Source organism: Schistocerca cancellata, chromosome 5 (assembly GCF_023864275.1).
Source record: "Schistocerca cancellata isolate TAMUIC-IGC-003103 chromosome 5, iqSchCanc2.1, whole genome shotgun sequence".
NCBI lineage: Eukaryota > Metazoa > Arthropoda > Insecta > Orthoptera > Acrididae > Schistocerca > Schistocerca cancellata.
Window position 1 is genome coordinate 163,189,650 of NC_064630.1, and position 23,175 is coordinate 163,212,824.

At 41.5% G+C, this 23,175-nt stretch overlaps 1 protein-coding gene across 2 annotated transcripts in view; it reads right to left on the reverse strand.

Moving 5' to 3' along the window:
- The window catches only part of LOC126187664 (xaa-Pro aminopeptidase 1), a 160,621-nt gene that overhangs the window by 81,954 nt on the left and 55,492 nt on the right, over positions 1-23,175 (reverse strand). For both annotated transcript variants that reach the window (XM_049928890.1, XM_049928889.1), the window contains exon 4: positions 4,689-4,925. In XM_049928890.1, coding sequence (XP_049784847.1) covers positions 4,689-4,925 — 237 coding nt within the window. The remainder of the gene's footprint in view (positions 1-4,688; positions 4,926-23,175) is intronic.

The window sequence follows — 23,175 nt, forward strand, 5'->3', positions numbered from 1 at the left end:
TCTAAACAGTAAAAAGTGAGAGGTCATCCACATGAGTATTAAAAGGAATCTGGATATTTTCTGTTACAAGGAAAACACAAATTTAAAGGCTGTCATTTCAGCTAAGCAGGTAGGGACAACAATTACTACCAAGTTAAACTGGAACAATCACATGTAGTGGAGAAAGTAAACAAATGATTGCATTTCATTAACAGAACACTTAAGATGTTCAGATCTACTAAAAGGACAACCTACCTTGCACATGTCTGTTGTCTTCTGAAGTTCTGCTGTGCACTATCGGATCCTTACTGTATAGGAATGATGGACAACATCAAAACAATATTATGAGAATGAAAGCTGCCACTCACCACACAGCAAAGATGCTGAGTTGCAGACAGGCTCAACAAAAAAGAGACTCACTATCATAGTTTTTGGCCATTAAGGCCTTCATCAACAAACGCAAACAAATTTTCCATTGTTGGAAACATCAGAAAGTTCATAGAGCAGCTCATTTTATTTTATTGGGAAAAAAGGAAGTGTGTAATGAATATGATATGCAGTTGGGGTTGTAATCACTAAAACAAAAACATTTCTTGTTGCAATGAGATCTTTTCATGACATTTCAATCACCACTTTTCCCTCCAAATGAGAAAATATTTTGTTAACTCCTACCTTCATAGGGAGAAATGACCACCATAATAAACTAAGAGAAATCAGAGCTTGCACAAAAAGATTTAAGTGTGTATTTTTTCGGTGTGGTTTCAGAGTGGAGCATTACTGAAAAAGTCTGAAGTGATTTGGAGAACCCTCTGTAAAGAACTGAAGTGTGAGTAAGAGAGTGATCATGTAGACGTAAATGATAAATGAAACTGGGTTGTTAATTACAAAAAACTGATAATTTTCTAACTTAAAATATTACTGAGAGCAACAAAGATTTTCGAGTTTAGCTCATTTTGGATAGTTTTTAAGGATCTTTCTGTTGTTAACATTACTTTCTCATTAAATACCAAAAACATTTTTGGGGCAGTCGCATTCCAGAAGAAGCACTACTCTGCAGCGAAATTTGTCATGCATGTGTAATTATGAGGTTTGTACCAAAAGTAAGGTACCCAATGAGCTACAGCCTCGACGGAAGGTGCTAGGCTAAATCCGACGACAGTGATGTGCGCAGTGGTTCCCCCACTCTCGAGCCCACCCATCCGTGATTCGCTATGTCACTCAATGTTGGCTTGGCAGCCATCAAGATGGAAGCGTTGATCACTGCTCCTGCCAAGTGCGAGGTTTGAGCAGTAATCAGGTTTCTCCACACAGTGAAGTTACCGCTCGTGGAGATTCATTGGCAACTGACTAAGGTTTAAGGTGAAGAGAGCATGTCCGCTCAGCACATCCACAAATGGTGCAGGGCTCTTGCTGAGGGTCACACAGGGCTCTTGCTGAGGGTCACATGGAAGTTCACGATGATGAATGGAGTGGGAGACTACTGGTTTCTGATGTGATTGTCCAGAGGATCAATAATGAGCTGCTCAAAGATCGGAGGGTCACTGTCCGTGAACTTGTTGAACACATTCCTGAAGCTTCCCATGGCACAATTGAAAGAACTTTTTAACAGAAATGTTGGGTTATCGCAAGGTGTTGATCACTGGGTCCCCTGGACGCTGACTGGCGGACACAAGGAGCAATGTCTTGACTGTGCTCGCAAGTTTCTTCAACAATGTGACGAGGGAGGCAACAAGGAGAAGTTATTGGACTCTACTGTCACGGGAGATGACAAGTGGGTGTTCCATTACACCCCTCACACAAAACAACAATCTCATCAGTGGCGTCACTCCAGTTCACCGCCACCAAAGAAATTCAGACAAATGCAGTCAGCAGGAAAGGTTATAGTGACTGTGTTTTGGGATCGGAAGGGAGTACTCCTTATTGATTTCATGCGACCTGGGATGAATAAACTCAGACAGATATTGCGAAACATTGACCGAACTCCGGCAAGCAATCCAGAATCACCAGAGAGGATGACTGACGGGAGGGAGTAGTGCTGCTTCGCAACAATGCTCGACCCCACACCACTCGTCAAAAACAGGAGCTTTTGAAGAAATTTGGGTGGACTGTTATGCCCCATCCCCCGTACAGCCCAGACTTAGCCCTCCAGAGATTATCACCTCTTCCCGAAGCTAAAGGAACACTTAGGTGGCAAACGCTTCAAGAGCGACGGTGAAGTCCAAGCAGAGGTCACACACTTCCTCAACGGGTTGGCAGGAGACTTCTTCAACTTAGGAATACAAAAGCTGGAGCACACCGTCTTCTAAGGTGTGTCAAAAAAAAAAATAAAAAAATAAATAAATAAATAAAAAATAAATAAATAAAAAATAAATAAATAGAGACTATGTTGAAAAATAGACAAAAGTGTAAGTTTTTCAATGATGTATAAATTAATAACAATAAAGAATGTTTCTATTTGTAGAAAATATGGGAACTTACTTTTGGTACAACCCTATTATTAAACCTGTACGGAACAACAATCATAATTAATGGTGGCACAAAGGAAGATACACTGAGCTGAAGACAAGTGAAAATAATATAACTCCTACCTTCGTATTTCACACATTTCATATATCTTTTCTTCCAACTAAATAAACCATTAATTTTAAGATTTTCGTTTCTTAATTAATTCTACAAGTATTTTAAGTTGAAACGTTATTGCTCATTATTAAAAAGTAAGAAGTATCAGATAAGTTTCACATTCCGTACATGTAAAATTTCATATTGGGAAAATATGACCTGTCTCAGAAACAAGATGGCAGGTCATTTGTAAATGGCAGCATATAAAATAAAAAGAAAATTTTAAAAAAAAGTTTGAAAATGTTACACCTACATCCGCAAGGCACATGACAGTGTGTGGTGGAGGATAGCTCTAATTTCTCGAATTTTCTCATTATGGTCATTTTGCAAGACACATCTCTGAAAAAGTAATATGTTGTCCGATTCTTCCTGGAAAGTATTCTCTTGAATTTTCAATAATAAACCTCTCCTTGATGCACAATGCCTCTCTCGTAGCGCCTGCCTCTGGAGTTTGTTGAGCATCTCAATAATGCTCTCGCGCCCACTAAATGATCCTGTGACAAAAAGTGTCAAGTCTTCATTAGATCTTCTCTCTCTCTTCTATCAGTTCTTCCTGGTAAGAGTCCCAGATTGATGAACAATAATCAAGAACTGACCAAATAAGCACCTTGTAAGCCACTTCTTTAATGGATGAGTTCCATTTCCTTAAGATTCTTCCTCTGAATCTCAGTCTGGAATCTGCATTTCTTAGTATTTGTTTAATGTGGTCATTCCACATAAGGCTGCTCTGGATAGTTACTCCTAGATATTTTATGGCAGATATTGTTTTCAGCAGTTTGTCATCCAAAGTGTAGTTGTAAGTTGTACAATAGTGGATTTCTTTTCTTATGTATGCACAATATTTTACATTTATTTACATTCATGGTCAACTGCCAGAGGCTGCATCATTCATCAATCTTCTGTAGGTTATTCTAAAAATTGATACTGTCTTCTGGCATTGTCACTCTTTTACAGACAACTGTATCATCTGTGAACAGTTTTACGGTGCTTCTGATGCTTTCTGTACATTGTAAAAAGTAATGGTCCTATCAAACTTCCTTGGGGTATTGCATTAATTACCTTTACATCTGACAATTTTGCTCATTTAGAGCAATGTGTTTAGTTCTGTCTGCAAGGAAGCCTCTAATCCTGTCACAAATCTGGTCCAATAATTGGTAAGCTTGTATTTTTTTCACTTAACAGTAGGAGAGTGATAGTGTCACAGGCCTTCCTGAAGTCAAGGAATATGGCATCAAAGTGAGTGTCAGCATCTACAGTGCAACGTATCTCATGGAGGAACAAAGTGAGCTGAATTCTACAAGATCTCTATTTGCGAAATACACAATGACTTTTGTAGAGAAGATATGTTATGCTGTTCCCTTGTTATTTAACATTGAAATTAGCCAATCAATTCATCACATGAGCAAATTTAAGCAGCCTGCCAGGAACACTGTCACCAAATGCATTCTTCGTTTGGTTTCCTCAAATCAAACAAACATAGCTTCTGCTCACTTAGCTTAAATTTACTACTTCCGAAAAAGGCACATTTTAACTGGGAATGGTCATTTGAACAAGTGCACAAACCTACAAATGTCTGTTCGTTACTGCATTTTAGCACATGCTTGTGCTTGAATTTGCAGACACAATTACCCAACTGGCTAACTTCAATGATAAATAACTTGGAAACAGCACAATGTACCAAATTTTTTCTTAATTATTTCTCAGAATAACCTCCCCTGCAACAACCTTACAAGCTTTTCAGGCTGCTTCTGGCCACCCTGCATAAATATACATACTAGTAAATACATAGTTGATATGGATCTTTAGATGACGACCTCAAACAACCCCCTCCCCTTTTCCCTCAAATTTTTCTTCTTTTCTCCGATCCTGGCCGCCTCTTCTTCCAACGCTTAAAAAAAAAAAAAATCATTCTGTCATTCTGTTATTAATGCTTTTTGCTGTAGGTATTTCCCATGGTGACTTATTTGTCATTTTCAACTGTTGCAAATATCTGAATTCCTACAAACAATAATATCTGTTAATCATTAGAAAACAAATCTGTATCTCACAAGTACTGTTGGTTATTTACTGTGTCTGCAGAGTGCTGTTACCTGTGTACACAAGTGGTAAAGGTTCCACAGTGCCTTTAGGTGGAGCTGGTCGGTCGTCCCAGATGAGATCAATCAAATTGGTGGCAACAGGCACAAGGCTGTGACCTGCTGCCTCTAGCTGCGTCTGAAGTGGTTTCCATGCACTGTATGATATAAGTTTGGGATCAACTCCCACACGAGATCCTGCTGGCAGTGCCTTTGACAGCCATGCCCCTTGTGTTGGTGTTGTTGGTATTCCTAGAACAGATTAACTTATTTAATTTGTAAATACTAATAGAATTAGCTTGATTCAAGCAAAATTACACATACACACTGTATTTAATGCTTGAAGGAAAAGAAAGAAAAAACTGCATAATGTGTAGTATATGCAGTGCTGGGCACCTGCATACTCAACCATGCCTGTTCTGGCATGACACCTGCGACCTGTGGGTTACCGATCCTGGGCCCACAGGTGCTCCTCCTTCATAGAGATTTTATGTGCCTCACTAGTATATTGTACATTTGGAAGTGGTGCTATCATTACAAATATTATGTTTAAAGGCTGAATACTAGCAGGCGGCACCAGAGACCACTAGGATCATGCACACACAGTGCACATAGCAACTACAGTGGCACTGCTATCATGGACTAGCTTGCATCTACGGGTCCTTCTGAAGCAGAAGGAAGATTACCATTCCTGGACATCATGGTCAAAAGAAGAGCAGATGGCACCCTGGGCCACGGGGTATACAGGAAGAAAACGCACACCGACCTGTACTTGCAAGCGGATAGCTGCCACCACCCTGCACAGAGTAATGGGGTGCTAAATACACTGGCGAACAGGGCGCGCACCACCTCTTACACAGAGAGTCTGCCCCAAGACCTGGAACAACTCAAAACTGTATTCCTGAAAAATGAGTAGGCAGAATGGCAGATCAGGCGCGCTCTCCATCCCACCTCTACAGTACAGCATGTGGAGACGGAAGGAGTCACGGAGAAAGAGACAGCCACTGCCTATACACCGTATAACTGGCGCACTATCAGGGAGAATAGGACGAATATTGAGGAAACACCGAGTAGGAACTGTCTTTTGCCCACCAAATAAAACAGTGAGCATTATTGGGAAGTGTCAAAGACGATCTCAGTTTGCAGAAGGTCGGCATTTACCAGATACCGTGTCAATGTGCGAAGACTTATATCGGACAGACAGTGCGCACCATCGAAGATTGTTGCTGAGAACATCCGAGGCACACTCGACTTGGGTACCCCAACAAGTCGGCGATTGCAGAGCACTGTTTGTCCGAAAATCACGAAATGGACTACCAACATACCAGGGTTCTGGCACAGACATCTAAATACTGGGCAGTGTCGTTAGAGAGGCTATCGAAATTCGTACCAGGGGCGGATTCAACCGAGACTGCGGCTACAACCTCAGCAGGGCATGGGAACCTGCACTGAGTCTAATTAAAAAGACGCTCAGCAAAGGAAACGAATGGGCAACTAGGGCAGATGAGGCAATTACACCAACGCCACCACAGACGCCGATGCCAGCGTCTCACTGACAGCTGACGCATGGGTGCGGACTGTGGAGAGATCGCCTCGCGAGGGGAGGGGATTTAAGACAGGTGCCCACCATCAGGAGCTCAGTTCATCAGCGCACCTGACGACGGCGACATGTCTGATCGCTGAAATATTGTGCCCGTTGGACACTATGGACCAGCAGTACACCCGTGGACTGTTCAAGCAAGGACATAATTATTGAACTTGTAAACTTCACCACATGCAACAGCTGACATGTGAAGACTGATTGCACAATGGAGTATAGGGAGGCAATGCTGGATTGGCATGAAGACTGGACTCAAATTATTTAATAACATCTTCTGGAGTGAGAAGGCCATATTCCATGCGGGAGATTTTGTCATTCAACACAACTGCCATCATTGGGCAGAACAGTATTGTGGTAGTACAGTGGAGAAGATGCAGTCTCACCCAAAAGTGACCCATCTTTACATATACTACACTCCTCTCCCTGTAAAAAATTAGGGCCCCACCAGGAAAGAGTCTGGCAGCAGCAGGGTGGCTGCAGCAGACATGAGGTGCAATGGGTCATCATGCATGGAGGACAGTCAGGCCGTCATGGTGGGAGCTTGGAATAAAACTTCCAAAAGAGCTTCTCTGAAAGTACCGAACAAAACAGTTGGTGACCAGCTGGGGGTGGCCAGGGCCAGCAGCTGTCCAGAGCAGTGCAGGGTGATGACCTTTGGGACACTAGGGAAACAGTGGAATCACTGGTGGTGTGAGCAGGAAGTTATGACTGCAACAAATGTTATTGTGTCATTTATCCCGCTTGATGCAATGAACGCAGAACACTACCAGCAGATGCTTAAAAATTATGTTTGCCCTCAGTATCTGTGTGGGATAACAATGAACACATGTTTGTACAAGACAGTGCACCACATCACTTTGCAAATATTGTGTGTGCATTGTTGGATGAAATGTTTCCAGGACATTGCCTGGGAAGCAAGGACCTCATAAGTGGCCTGAAGAAAACTAGACCTGACACCATGCAACTTCTTTTGATGGCTGGGCAAAATGATCTACCGGACGAAACCTCACACACTGGAAGAACTGGAAGCATGGATTTGGGACATTATCCACAATATGCCACGCAACTTCATACAAAGGACTGTGGATTCTATACCCGGCTGTATGAGATGATTGGTTAACATCACACACACCTACATTGAAGTTTAAAGTATGCATCCACATTCTTGTACAACAATGTATGCATGATATTAATTTCAATAAATCAGCATTCTAAACGTAGAATTTATTTGCCTTTTTCAATGCCTAGTTACTTTTCAGACATCCAGAATGTGAAGGGTGTCAAGAGTCGAGCACATTTTCTCTATTATTTCAGCAGATATTTGCAATTTTATTTTTACCATTTGTAGATGGTATCACCCTATACAAATACAGCTCCTCGTATGATTTTACTAATGTACATGCAAGAAAGATAATGTCAATAAAAACTGATAAATGAAATATGAAATATACATATGACCTGATAAAATCTGCTATACAGTTTGTTAGAAGGCAGACACCATCATCCCAGGTAAACCATTTTTATTCATACAATCTTACTATCAAGGATATTTGTTGTGCTTCTCCTTTTTAATAAAAAATACAATGTTTGATCTTATCAACTCCGTTCCCACTTAATGCAAGCGTATAATGAATATATCATCTTTCTCACATTCCCAGTTGGACCATTGAGTACGCCAGCAATTTCTACAAATTATATTTCTTTTCCTTCAGAATTTGTGCTATGGATCTCTTGAACCCCAAAAGCAATAATGATACCAATATTCTTTTATCAGCAATATTACATTCTCTTCAGACCACTCCTTCACTCATGTGACCATGTCAACGCAAAATTACAAAAGATTGCAAATGAAAGCTTTCTGTACTGCTAGCGCCAAGGTGGAGAGGATGCAAACTTCCATTGATAATTCGCCATAAGAGCGACAGCCAACTGCTTTATCAAATAAGCATATAAAATTCCAGTTTAGACAAGATTTTGTTTGTAATGAGAAACAAATCAACATTATCAGTTAACAGAGGATGTTTTGGGAAATATGTGATGGACAGTATTTGTCTGCAGCAACTATATTTACAAATTGCAAAAACAAAATTGTAAATACTTGTCTCACCACCAGAGAAAATGTGCTTGGTGGCTTAAAAGACACACCTGCCACTCACATTTGAAAGAAGTAACAAACTGGGAATATGATCACTGCAGGCGTAGTACACAAACTGGATGTATGGATTGAAACAATGTAGATTTTTCTTTTCTCTTTTTACTTCTGAATTGTCCCACAATTATTTGATCTACTTATACTGCATAAAAAACAGACACCCCCCCAATGCCCACACTGGACTCAGTCAGTGAAGAATGTTGGGATCAGCAAGTGGCCTCTCATTACAGCCAGCAGGAGACATCACCCTGGGCAGAGTGTGGCGGTCATGTGAGGCAACGTCGTCAGCACTTCAGCAATATAAAGCTGACACAGGTCGCACTTGAGCAGTATCGTGCTGACTCAGGTCCCAATGCAGGGCAGTATGCAACACCTGGAGTAACCAGCCATGCCGATTGATATAAATGTGCAGTTCAGTGTGGGGTACATCACGACAAGAAGAATACAACTGTGGACCCCAAGACAGATTGCAGCAGCTCAGGTGGCAAAGTGTGCCTGCAAAGGTGATGAAATACAGCAACAATTTTCCCACATAGGTAATGATGGCTGCGTGGCTAGCTGGTCCAGGTACAAACTATGGACCCCCAGTACAGGTGGCCAGCAGTGGATGAAAGTAGTCAGAAGGTGGCCCATCAATTGGAAGACACACAGTCAGCAGCATTCAGACTTAGTGCAGACAGCAAAACCCGCAGCTCAAGCAGACAGTGTCTGGTGGTGACAGCAACTTGTTGACCCCATTTCTAGTCAGACTGGCACAGACCTTGCTAACCTTCAGTTTGCAGCTAACTCAGGCATATTCAAGTTTTACCTGTGCTGAGTGGGAAAATAACCTACACTTCAGCCACCTGTTCATTCTCTCTCTGTCCTATATCTCTATATCTAATGCGAAACATTGAAAATTTTGTAATAAAAATTAATCACCCAGTTGTTTAGGAACTCAGAAAAATCAATAATGAGTCACAATTATCTGTAAATTACAATATTATTATTATTATTATTATTATTATTATTATTTCTTTCCTTTCTCAGACTTGTCTGGTTAAAAATGGAAATTGACGCGGACCTTGATCAAGTGTGACTTCCTTTTAACTGTACGGTATATGTTACATTGCATTTAGGAACTTTCGGGTCATTGAACATGTATCAAGAATTACAGATTTCTGTAGCTGTATATATAAGTTTGGATGTAGCTGTACTGCGTTGATGTATTGGTGGATATTGTGTGGTATGACTCCTGTAGTTGATAGTATAATTGGTATAATGTCAACTTTATCCTGATGCCACATGTCCTTGACTTCCTCCGCCAGTTGGATGTATTTTTCAATTTTTTTCTCCTGTTTTCTTCTGTATATTTGTTGTATTGGGTATGGATATTGCAATTAGTTGTGTTAATTTCTTCTTTTTATTGGTGAGTATGATGTCAGGTTTGTTATGTGTTGTTGTTTTATCTGTTATAATGGTTCTGTTCCAGTATAATTTGTATTCATCATTCTCCAGTACATTTTGTGGTGCATACTTGTACGTGGGAACGTGTTCTTTTATTAGTTTATGTTGTATGGCAAGTTGTTGATGTATTATTTTTGCTACATTGTCATGTCTTCTGGGGTATTCTGTATTTGCTAGTATTGTACATACGTTTGTGATGTGATCTATTGTTTCTATTTGTTCTCTGCAAAGTCTGCATTTATCTGTTGTGGTATTGGGATCTTTAATAATATGCTTGCTGTAATATCTGGTGTTTATTGTTTGATCCTGTATTTGCAATCATGAATCTTTCCGTCTCACTGTATATATTGCCTTTTCTTAGCCATGTGTTGGATGCGTCTTGATCGATGTGTGGCTGTGTTAGATGATACGGGTGCTTGCCATGTAGTGTTTTCTTTTTCCAATTTACTTTCTTCGCGTCTGTTGATGTTATGTGATCTAAAGGGTTTAGAAGTGGTTATGAAATTGCAGTGGTGTAGCCGATGTATTTATATGAGTGATTGCTTGGTGTATTTTGCTTTTTGCTAGTTTCTGCTCATTCTAGAAAGAATTTTCTTAAATTGTCTACCTGTCCATAATGTAGGTTTTTTATGTCAATGAATCCCCTTCCTCCTTCCTTTCTGCTTAATGTGAATCTTTCTGTTGCTGAATGTATGTGATGTATTCTATATTTGAGGCATTGTGATCGTGTAAGTGTGTTGAGTGCTTCTAGGTCTGTGTTACTCCATTTCACTATTCCAAATGAGTAGGTCAATATTGGTATAGCATAAGTATTTATAGCTTTTGTCTTGTTTCTTGCTGTCAATTCTGTTTTCAATATTTTTGTTAGTCTTTGTCTATATTTTTCTTTTAGTTCTTCTTTAATATTTGTATTATCTATTCCTATTTTTTGTCTGTATCCTAGATATTTATAGGCTTCTGTTTTTTCCATCGCTTCTATGCAGTCGCTGTGGTTATCCAATATGTAATCTTCTTGTTTAGTGTGTTTTCCCTTGACTATGCTATTTTCTTACATTTATCTGTTCCAAAAGCCATATTTATATCATTGCTGAATACTTCTGTTATCTTTAGTAATTGGTTGAGTTGTTGATTTGTTGCAGCCAGTAGTTTTAGATCATCCATGTATAGCAAATGTGTGATTTTGTGTTGGTATGTTCCATTAATATTGTATCCATAATTTGTATTATTTAGCGTGTTGGATAGTGGGTTCAGAGCAAAGCAGAACCAGAAAGGACTTAATGAGTCTCCTTGGTATATTCCACTCGTAATCTGTATTGGCTGTGATGTGATATCATTTGAATTTGTTTGGATATTAAGTGTGGTTTTCCAATTTTTTATTACTATGTTTAGGAACTGTATCAATTTAGAATCTACTTTGTATATTTCCAATATTTGTAGTAACCATGAATGGAGTACACTATCAAAAGCTTTTTGGTAATCAATGTATGCGTAGTGTAGCAGCCTTTGTTTAGTTTTAGCTTGATATGTCACCTCTGAATCTATTATCAGTTGCTTTTTACATCCTTGTGCTCCTTTGCAACAGACTTTTTGTTCTTCATTTATAATTTTGTTCTGTGTTGTATGTGTCATTAATTTCTGTGTAATGACTGAAGTTAATATTTTGTATATTGTTGGTAGGCATGTTATGGGTCGATATTTAGCTGGGTTTGCTGTGTCTGCTTGATCTTTAGGTTTCAGATAAGTTATTCCATTTGTAAGTGTTTCAGGGAATGTGTATGGGTGTGCAATGTAACTGTTAAATAATGTCTGCTGGTGTCTGTATATGTGCGGATGCGCGAGTGTATACCTGTCCTTTTCTCCCCCTAAGGTAAATCTTTCCGCTCCCGGGATTGGAATGACTCCTTACCCTCTCCCTTAAAACCCACATCCTTTCGTCTTTCCCTCTCCTTCCCTCTTTCCTGACGAAGCGAAAGCTTGAATTTTGTGTGTGTGTTTGTGTTTGTTTGTGTGTCTATCAACATGCCAATGCTTTCGCTTGGTAAGTTACATCATCTTTGTTTTTAGATATGTTAAATAATTTAGTTAGATATGAATGTGTTGAGGTGAACTTCTTTAGCCAGAAATTTGCTATTTTATCTTTTCCAGGGGCTTTCCAATTATGAATAGAATTAATTGCTTGGGTGACTTCATGCTGCAAAATTATCACTTCAGGCATTTGTGGTATCATCTTGTATGAGTCTGTTTCTGCTTGTATCCACCGTGCATGCCTGTTATGTTGTACCGGGTTTGAACATATGTTGCTCCAGAAGTGTTCCCTGTCTGTTATGTTTGGTGGATTGTCTATTTTAATGTGTGTGTTATCTATTGTCTGGTAAATTTTCTTTTGGTTTGTGTTGAATGTTTGGTTTTGTTTCCTTCTATTTTCACTTTTTTTGTATCTTCTAAGTTGTTTGGCCAATGCTTGTAATTTCTGCTTCTTTTCATGTAATTGCTCTATCGCTTCTTGTTGTGAGATTTTACCTAACCTTTTTCGTTTTTTGTCTGATATTTCATTTCTTATAAATTGTGTTAGCTGTCCAATATCTTTTCTCAGTTTTTCTAATCTGATCTGTAGCCTGTGTTGCCATGCTGGTTTTGTGGGTTTCTTCTGTGTGTTGGTTGGTTCTGATCTCTGCCTAGTGTGTATATTTAGTGTAGCGAGTGCTTTATTATTATTATTATTATTATTATTATTATTATTATTATTATATTATTATATCTGAAAACAAAGATGATGTGACTTACCAAACGAAAGCACTGGCAGGTCGATAGACACACAAACAAACACAAACATACACACAAAATTCAAGCTTTCGTAACCAACGGTTGCTTCATCAGGAAAGAGGGAAGGAGAGGGAAAGACGAAAGGATTTGGGTTTTAAGGGAGAGGGTAAGGAGTCATTCCAATCCCGGGAGCGGAAAGACTTACCTTAGGGGAAAAAAGGACACGTATACAATCGCACACACACCCATATCCAACCGCACATACACAGACATAAGCAGACATTTGTAAAGGCAAAGAGTTTCGGCAGAGATGTCGGACATCCCTTAAAACCCACATCCTTTCGTCTTTCCCTCTCCTTCCCTCTTTCCTGATGAAGCAACCGTTGGTTACGATAGATTGAATTTTGTGTGTATGTTTGTGTGTATCGACCTGCCAGCGCTTTCGTTTGGTAAGTCACATCATCTTTGTTTTTAGATATATTTTTGCCACGTGGAATGTTTCCCTCTATTATATCCACATTATTATTATTATCTTTTTTTTCCTCAGACTTAAGTCTGGTTAAAAATGGAACGTGACGCGGACCTTGGTCAAGCGTGACTTCCTTGTAACTGTATGGTATATGTTATATTGCATTTAGGAACTTTCGGGTCATTGAACATGTATCAATAATTACAGATTTTTGTAGTTGTATATATATGTTTGGATGTAGCTGTATTGCATTGATGTACTGGTGGATATTGTGAGGTATGACTCCTGTAGTTGATAATATAATTGGTATAATGTTATTATTATTATTATTATTATTATTATTATTATTATTATTAACTAATGCAACAATGGAAACTCCAGGTAGGAATATCAACAATGCAGAAAAGATGGATTGCTACTTACTGTAAACCTGACACATTAAGTTGCAGACAGGCACAATTAAGAGACTTACACTTAAGCTTTCGGCCTCAGCCTGAGTCAGAAAAAGGTGTCATCGTGTGAATGAATGGTGTGCGTTTCTCTTTTTCTGATGAAGGCTCTGACCAAAATCTTATTTGAAAATGTCTTAATTGTGCCTGTCTACAACTTAACATGTCATCTTTATGGTAAGTAGCAATCTCTCTTTTCCTACATTGTTAATAACTATTGTATTTATATTAAAACCAAATTAAATCAAATGTGCTTTTGTTAACAGGCACCACCCAACACTTTACTGATCTTACAGTGTTTTTCTCTTCCTCATCATCGGCACTACTGCTACCCTTTCATACCTCATCGTCATTCACACACACTCCTCTCTCACCACCTCTCCTCCATTGATGTTTGTCATACACATATTTAGGCTTTTAATAGTTATTCTGAACTTGTTTAGCTCATTCCTAGGTATATTGTTTGTAACTATGTTCAGTAACTGGAATGTGCCAGCATTCCCAATTAGATGCATCATTTCACCTTGAGGGGTTCATGTCTCCTAGCTTCCACTTGGAGTGTGCATGTGAACATCATATGCTCAGCGGTTCGCGAAACACCACAGTCACAAAATGCTGACAGTTCCTTTCCTACTCTAATGTACGTATTGGGGGTGAGGGCTGTGTCCTGTCAAAGTGAACCATACCTCCGTTGGGAACAATATAGTTCATTTGTAGTCCCTTTCTGATGTTTGGAAGGAGACTATACCCAGTGTCCTGTATTTCCACTGTACCAGTCCCACTGCAATTCATGAATTTCCAGTTTTGGAGAGCTAACTTGTTAGTTATCCTGGAACCTGTAATTACTCATACTTCATCTACGAGGGTGGTTTAAAAAGTTCTTGGAATGGAATAGAAAAAAGTACTTACATCACTGAAACTTCTTTCATTTTTCAATGTAGCCTCCTTGTAGATTAATGCACTTGGCCCAACGATGTTCCAGGGCCTTGATCCAATTTCAAAAATGAGTTTTCTCCATGCCTGCAAAATAGTTGTCAACTCTGGCTCTCAATTCTTCGTTTGAAGTGAATCTTCATCCATCAAGAAAAATTTTCAGTTCTGGGAAGAGGTGGAAGTCTGACAGAGCCATATCAAGTGAATAAGGTCAATGTGGCACCAATATTCATACCTGAGTTTGTGTAATTTTGACATGCCAATGGCACATATGTACGGGCAGGCATCAAGAGTCGCAGCATCCATCCTACAGGTAATTTTTTTCATTTCTAATTCTTCAGTTAAAATGTGATATACCCTTTCAGATGACATCTGGCAAGCGTCAGCAATTTCACGCACTTTCAATTGGTGATCCTCTATGATCATTCTGTGCACTTCTGCAATGATTTCTGGAGTAGTGACACATCTGGCCGACCATTGCACAGATCATCATATAAGCTCTCCTGACCAAATTTAAATTCATTTGTACACTTGGCAACAGCTGAATATTAAGGAGCAGAATCCCCCAGTATATTCTGGAAATCGGCATGAATGTCCTTTGCTTTCATACCTTTCTTTATGAAGTACTTAATCACTGCTCAAATCTTGATTTTTCCCTCTTGGCAAATCACTACGTGGGAACAACAACAGAGCCACATCACCGTCACAACTCTCTTCCAAGAGCACTGATGTGGCATGTGTTTAGAGGCAACAGTCCAATGAATATCACGTGAACAACTCATTTCGCTAGCACTGACCTCTCATGGTGATTTCGAGAACTTTTAAAACCACCCTCGTAGGTTATCTCACCACAAGCAATATGCTGCAGCAAGATCTTGTAGTGTGATATCAGCAGGACATATTCCCAGAATGATGAGAAGAGCCTCTGCCAGTGTAGTACTATACTCTTCCATCATCATTAGGAGGACCCCTCACTGTGATGTCTTTGGGTGGCTGTGTCATACAACGTGGAGCCAGTGAGCCCAAGACTAAGTTCACAATGACAATCAGTATTGCAGTGTAGTACAATTTTACAGCCTCCAGGGCTTTATTGGCAGTTCCAGCACTGGCAATTCTGTGCACAATTTCAGTAGCCTTTAGGCATACTGTATCTACATGAATGGAGGAGTTTCTTCTGCCATCAAGGAAAAGTTCTGAATATCTGCATGCAGTGCATCTAGTAATTGGCTGTTATTTAACATAAAGGCTAGATTCCTCTTTAGCGACAATTTGCCCTTAAATAGAATGTGTGTAATTTTATTTGCAGCTATTGTTACTCTGTTGTTCATGCATCTTGCAAATGGTTTGCATTTTCTTTGAGCTTACATCTGTATTCTCCAGAGATCACAACCAAGATGTCATCAGCACACATCACAACTCTATTTGTTTCATTAGTCCAATCCAGCAGTTCCAGCAGTGGCTTGATTATTAGGTACCAAACATCTGCCCACATATCAAGCCTTGTGGACAGCCCTTTGCAATCTTTTTTATTAGCTTCTGCTGCCAAGCAGGTCGTTCAACTGTGCAACCCTTACAGTAGTCCACAATTTTGGGACCTGAAAACAACTTAGGCAATTTAACATCACAGGCCACCATAAATTGTCGAATGCACCTGCAATGCCAATGAATCAGCATGGTTTTAGAAAGCATCACTTGTGTGAAACTCAGCTTGCCCTTTTCTCACATGATACACTGCAAACTGTGGATGAAGAGGATAGACATATTGCATATTTCTAGATTTCCAAAAAGCATCTGACATGGTGCCCCATTGCAGGCTGTCAAAGGTATGGCATATGGAATAAGCTCACAGATGTGTGAACGGTTCAAAGACTCCTTAAGTAACAGAACCCAGTATGTTGTCCTTGACGGTGAGATCATCAGAGAGACGGGTATCATCAGGAGTGCCCCACGACAGTGCGATAGTACGCTGTTGTTCTATACATAAATGATCTGGTGGGCAGCAATCTGCTGTTGTTTGCTGACAATGCCATAGTGCACGGTAAGGTGTTGACATTGAGTGACTGTAGGAAGACAAGATGACAGACAAAAATTTCCAGTTGGTGCGATGAATGGCAGCTAGCCCTAAATGTGGAAAAATGTAAGTTAGTGTGTACGAATAGGAAGATAAAATCTGCCAGATACAGTATTGCTAGCATCCTGCTTGACACAGTCAAGTTGTTTAAATATCTGGGTGTAACACTGCAAAGCAATATGAGATGGAACTAACGCGTAAGAACTGTTGGTCGACTTTGCTTTATTTGGAGAATTTTAGGGAAGAGTAGTTCACCTGTAAAGGAAACCACGTATAGGACACTGGATCAACCTCTTCCTGAGTACTGCTAGAGTGTTTGGGAATCATACAGGTCACATCGAAGGAAGACACTGAACCAATTCAGGACGGGCTGCTAGATTCATTACTGGTAGGTTCGAAAAATACATAAGTGTTATGAAGATGCCTCCGGGAACTCAACTGGGAATCCCTGGAGGCAATGCAATGTTCTTTTTGAGAAACACAGATGAGAAAGTTAAGAGAACCAGCATTTGAAGCTGATTTGCAGAACAATTCTACTGCCACCAATGTACACTGTGTATAAGGACCAGAAAGATAAGATACAATAAATTAGGGCTCATATGGAGGCATATAGACAGTCATTTTTCCCTCGCTCTACTTTTACATGGAAAAGGAAAGGAAATGACTAGTAGCAGTACAGGGTTCCCTCCGTTACACACCGTACAGTAGCTTGTGGAGTATCTATGTAGATCTAGATAATTGCAGCACAGTATTTATTGTTTGACTGCCTATGATATGAAAACATTGGTTAAGGGTGTCATCTGTCGATCTATCTCTATGGAAACCAAACTGAAATGTGCCGAGAACCTGAAGTGCTCTGTGTTCTTGAAGACATTTGCAGAGTAGCTGCACCTTAACTTTTGCTAATGTATTTACTGGACATATAGATGTACAGCTCTTCGTTTCTGAGGGAGCTTTATTGAGGCCTTCTTTACGATAACTACACATACAGTTTTATGTCTTCAGTACCCTACCCTATCTCAATGCCTTGTTCAACAGATGTGTTAAGAATGGCACTATGACTGGGGCTACTTTTTGTATCTCTTAACAAATACCACCTCAACCTGGTGCCTTACCACATTTAAGCATGGCTACCACTATTGCTACTTCTTCCTGAGCAAACGGGAAGAGGACATCATTGTTAGTATATTTATAGTTCATCTGGTCATGGTGCATTGATTGATGGGTCTTGTCTGTATTTGGAGTCATCTGGAAAAAGGGCATTCAGTTGATATTTGCCAGAGTCCTTCCAGACATTTGTCACTGTTCTGTCATTCTTGAGAAGGGAGGACAGAATGGTGGAGGCCTTTAATTTGTCAGTTTGAAGATTGTTTGGCAGACCCCACAAGTCTTACTACACTTGTTCATTCGGAAACTGCTTCCAGTTCTTCTTAGTGTCTTGAATCTTGTCTCTATATATTTATTCCAGATGTCCATAATTATTTAGCCTTCTATCTCTTTCGCAACTCCCTACCGAGTGCTGATAATTCCTCCTCGCATTATGAACTTTTCTGCGCAACTCTGTCAGTTCCCTACTCGTAGGTGTCTTAGGACTAGTTCTATATTGTCATTTGCCTGTGCCCATGGCAGGAGCTCAGTAAAAGCACACACATGGAGATCTATGCTTGCAGGTAAATGGTCTAGACTGAAAGAAGCTGTATCAGCAATAAGTGTATTCCAATTGGTACTCTTCAAATCCCAGCCTTCTGGTTTCCTACCGGTTTCATTCTTTCTAAAGTTTTCAGTTACTCTTCTGATTTTTAAGGTTACGGCAGTACAATAAAAAGGATACACTGTTACTCATCATATAGTGAAGATGTTAAGTCACAGACAGGGAGAACAGAAAGACTGCTAAACAAGCAAGCTTTTGGCAAAAAGACATTCTGAACTAGACAACATACAAACACACAGTCACGTTCTCTCTCTCTCTCTCTCTCTCTCTCTCTCTCTCTCTCTCACACACACACACACACACACACACACACACACACACACAGAGAGAGAGAGAGAGAGAGAGAAGAGAGAGAGAGAGTCAAGGCCAGACTGTGTGCAACAGCACATCATGGGAGAAGCAATCTGGGTTCTTGGTGGTGTGAGTAAGTAGTAGGCTGGGGTGAAGGAGGCATAGTAGGGTGGGGGTGGAGGATGGTAAAGAGCTGCTCGTGGGAGCATACAGAGATGAGGAGGGCAGACAACTCTAGGTACAGTTGGGAGATTAGAAGGGTGGTGGTGGTGGAGGGGGTGAGGGGAGCATAAAAGGAAAGAAGTGAAAAGACTAAGTGCATTGGTGGAACAGAAGGCGGTGTAGTGCTGAAGTGGGGACATGGAAGGGGATAGGTGGGTGAAGGAGAGTGCCTAACAAAGGTTGAGGCCAGGAGGGTTACGGGAATATACGATATTGCAAGGAGAGTTCCCACGTCTGCAATTCAGAAATGCCGGTGTTGGCAGGAAGGATTCAGATGACACAGGCTGTGAAGCAGTCATTGAAATAAAGAAACCACTGTGTTGCACAGCATGCTCAGCAACTGGGTGATCCAGCTGTTTCTTGGTCATTGTTTGTTAGCGACCATTCATGCAGAGAGACAGCTTGTTGGTTGTCATGCCACGCAGAATGCAGCACAGTGGTTGCAGCTTAGCTTGTAAATCACATGACTGCTTTCACAGATAGCACTCCCTTTGATGGGATAGGTGATGCTTGTGCCCAGACTGGAGTAGATAGTGCTGGAGGATATATGAGACATGGAGTTGGAAGAAGGTGCTGTGTAGAGATGGATGAGGATATTGTGTAGATTTGGTGGGTGGTGGTATACAACTGTGGGAGAGATAGGAAGGATAGGGAGTAGGACATTCCTAATTTCAGGGCACGACAAGAGGTAATCAAAACCCTGGCACAGAATGTGATTCAGTTGCTCCACTCCACAGTAATACTGAGTCATGAGGGACATACCCCACTGTGGCTGGATGTTCGGATTTTAAGGGGTGGTGGGTGAGTAGAAAGATAAGGCATGGGAGATCAGATGGCCGTGGGTGGCTAGGCTGTATGATGGAGACTTTTTGGTATGGAATGGGTGACCAGAAGGGAGATTGTAGGTCTGGAACCCGTCGGGCATTGGCAAAGGTAGTGTTCAACCTCCTTCCTGGTCACCACGACTGACTACATCTTCACTCGCAATTAAATCTCCTTTGAAAACATCATCTACAAACAAATCCAGGTGTGGCAATGGGCACCTGCATGGCACCATCCTATTCCAACCTTTTCATGGGTCATCTAGAGGACTCCTTCCTAGCCTCCCAGAATCCCAAACTGCTTAGCTGGTTCAGATTCACTAATATCTTCGTGATCTGGACTGAGGGTGAGGACACCCAATCCACATTACTCCAGAACCTCAACACATTCTCCCCCATTCACTTCAGCTGATCCTCCTCAACCCAAAAGGCCACCTTTATTGGTGTTGACCACCTTAATGACAGCTACATCAGTACCTCTGTCCAGATCAAAACTACGAACCACCAGTAGTATTTTTACTTTGGCAGCTGCCAACCATTCCGTACCAAGGAGCCCTTCCACAAAGCCTAACCACCCATGGCTATAGCGTATGTAGTGACAAGCAGACCCTCTCTAAAATATACCAAGGGAATCATGAGGCCTTCACAGACTGAAATTATCTTCCTAAATGTCTACAGAAACAGATCTCCTGTGCCTTATCTCTCCATTTGCCAACCACCTGCCAAAGCCTTACCGTCCCGGCACAGAGGAGCATTCCCTTCATGACTCAATACCACCCAGGACTGGAGCAACTGAATCACATTCTCAGTCACGGTTTCAACTACCTCTTGTCATCCCCTAAAATGAGGAATATCCTACTCACTATCCTTCCCTGCCCCCCTCCCCCAGCGGTATTCTGCCACTGACCAAACCCACACAATACATACCCTCATCCATCCCTGCTCAGCCCCTGCTCCCAACCCCTTGCCTCATGGCCCATATCCCTGTAGTAAACCCAGATACAAGATCTGTCCATGCATCTTCCCATCATCACCACCACCAAGGCCAGTCCAGTCACAAGCATCACCTACCCTGTTAATGGCAGGGATACCTGTGAAAGCAGTCACGTGATCTAACAGGTAAGCTGCAACCAATGTGCTATGCTGAATGTGGGCATGACAATCAACAAGACTTCTGCTTGCAAGTACCCTCACTGAGAAGCTACAGCCAAGAAACACCTGGACCGCCTAATTGCTGAACATGCTGCCCAACATGGTATTCACTTCAATGACTGTTTCACAGCCTCTGCCATGTGGATCCTTCCTACCAACACTAGCTTTTCTGAATTGTGCAGCTGGGAACTCTTCCTGCAATAAACCCCATATTTCCATAACCCTCCTTGCCTCAGCCTTCCTTAATCACTGTCCTTCACTCAACTATCTCCTTCCCTGTTCCCACTCCAGCACTACACAGCATACACAGCCAATGCATCCATATCTTTTTACATCACCCCTTTTTGGCACCCCCCCCCCCCCCCCCCCGATCCACCCCACCTAACCTCCTGACTGCATCTAACTGCCCCGACCTCTCCTCACCTAATCCCTGTATGTTCCCACAAGCATCACTTTACCATCCCTCGATTTCATAATATTATCATTATTCAATCCTGGATTTTCCATGGTTTGATTTTGCTATGACAATACAGTCACTAGTGGTTATGTGTTGTTTAACCTCCCAAGATAAAATGTTATTAGCCACTGCCCGATTTTGCAGGGCAGTGTATATTGGTCTCTGCACCAGTACTATTTGCAAATTTGCTAGTCTACCCTTCTTTACTGACCACTTCAGGTCTAGGTCTTGGACCAACTCTTGCAGCATTACTCCCCATTAATTTGTCATTCTCCTAGGCCAAAGAACTGACTGTTTTCACCTCAGCCCCTATTACGTGATATTCATCAGACTGTACAGTATTGCAACTCTTGATTTGTCAAGTTACGGATCATTTACGTGGGTAGACTGCAGTTTTAGGCAGGTAATAAACACTTGCATTGAGGAATATACATCTCTACTGTTATAGCACACTCATCACATAACTGTGCGACTTAAGTAAAGATGATGCCTAACTGTTGTGGTCGTGAGTGTCAGTAAGTGCAGAAGTTTCCCATTCCTCACATATGGTTCCCAAACTAGCATGACACTGACAACCAATTCCACTAGGATCTTGGTAGGTTATAGGCCAGGTGCACTTTCGTTTATTTATCTGACCCATACACCAAATGTTTTGTCACAATCACAATGGTAGTCCCAGTTACAGTAGCCATGAAGTGAAAAGGTGGTTCTTAGATGTCAAAAGTAGTACCTTTCATTATCACACCACTGCCTTGCAACAACAGTTGTACCACACTCCTTAGTCAACCTTTCTGGCAACAACTACTTCAGCACAGCACAGCACAGCAGCTACTGTTTCCTTTTTTTTTTGTGGTTTTAGGGCGCACAACTTCAATGGTCATTAGCGCCCTGACTACTCTAAGAATGCACCGCGAGGCACAAGTTGACAACAACAACTAAAAGGGAAAACACGATAAAAGACAGACGGACAGGCATAGGATTAAAAAACAACATCATCAAATGTCCTTAGCGAGGGTTGTCAAATTGATAAAACAAAGAACACGAGCAGCTGCTCGTGGGTCATCCGCTAAAATGGCATCGAAAGTATTAGGCAGGTTAAGATCGAGGCGCAGTGTGTTAAGATCTGGACAGGACATTAAAATGTGTCTAACCGTCAGCAAGTGCCCACATGGGCAGAACGGCGCCGGCGCAGCCGTCAGCAGATGGCGATGGCTGAACCGGCAGTGTCCAATTCTTAACCGGGCTAAAACGACCTCCTCCCGCCGAGAAGGGCGTGAGGAGGACGTCCAAGCCACGGGAAGAGGTTTTAAGGCCCGAAGCTTGTTGTCGGTAAGTGCAGCCCAATCGGCATGCCACAGTGACACAATGCGCCGACAAATGACCCTGCTAAAATCAGACGAAGGGACACAACAAGAAGCTGTCCGAGGCTGGAGGACCGCAGCCTTTGCCGCGGCATCTGCAGCTTCGTTCCCAGGGATACCGACATGGCCAGGAACCCACATAAAGCTAACCGGAGAACCGACGTCCACCAGCTGCTGAAGAGAGCGTTGGATCCGGTGTACAAAAGGGTGAACCGGGTACGGATCACTGAGGCTCTGGATGGCGCTCAGGGAATCTGAGCAGATGACATAAGCAGAATGTCGGTGGCGGCAGATGTAAAGAACAGCCTGGTAGAGGGCAAAGAGCTCAGCTGTGAAGACCGAACAATGGCCATGGAGCCGGTATTTGAAACTTTGTGCCCCGACAATAAAGGAACACCCGACCCCGTCATTGGTCTTAGAGCCATCTGTATAAATGAAAGTCATGTTGATGAACTTCGAACGAAGTTCCAAAAAACGGGAGTGGTAGAGCGAACCGGGGGTGACCTCTTTTGGGAGCGACCTGAGGTCAAGGTGAACGCGGACCTGAGCCTGGAGCCAAGGTGGCGTGCGGCTCTCGCCCACTCGAAAGGTTGCAGCGAGTGAA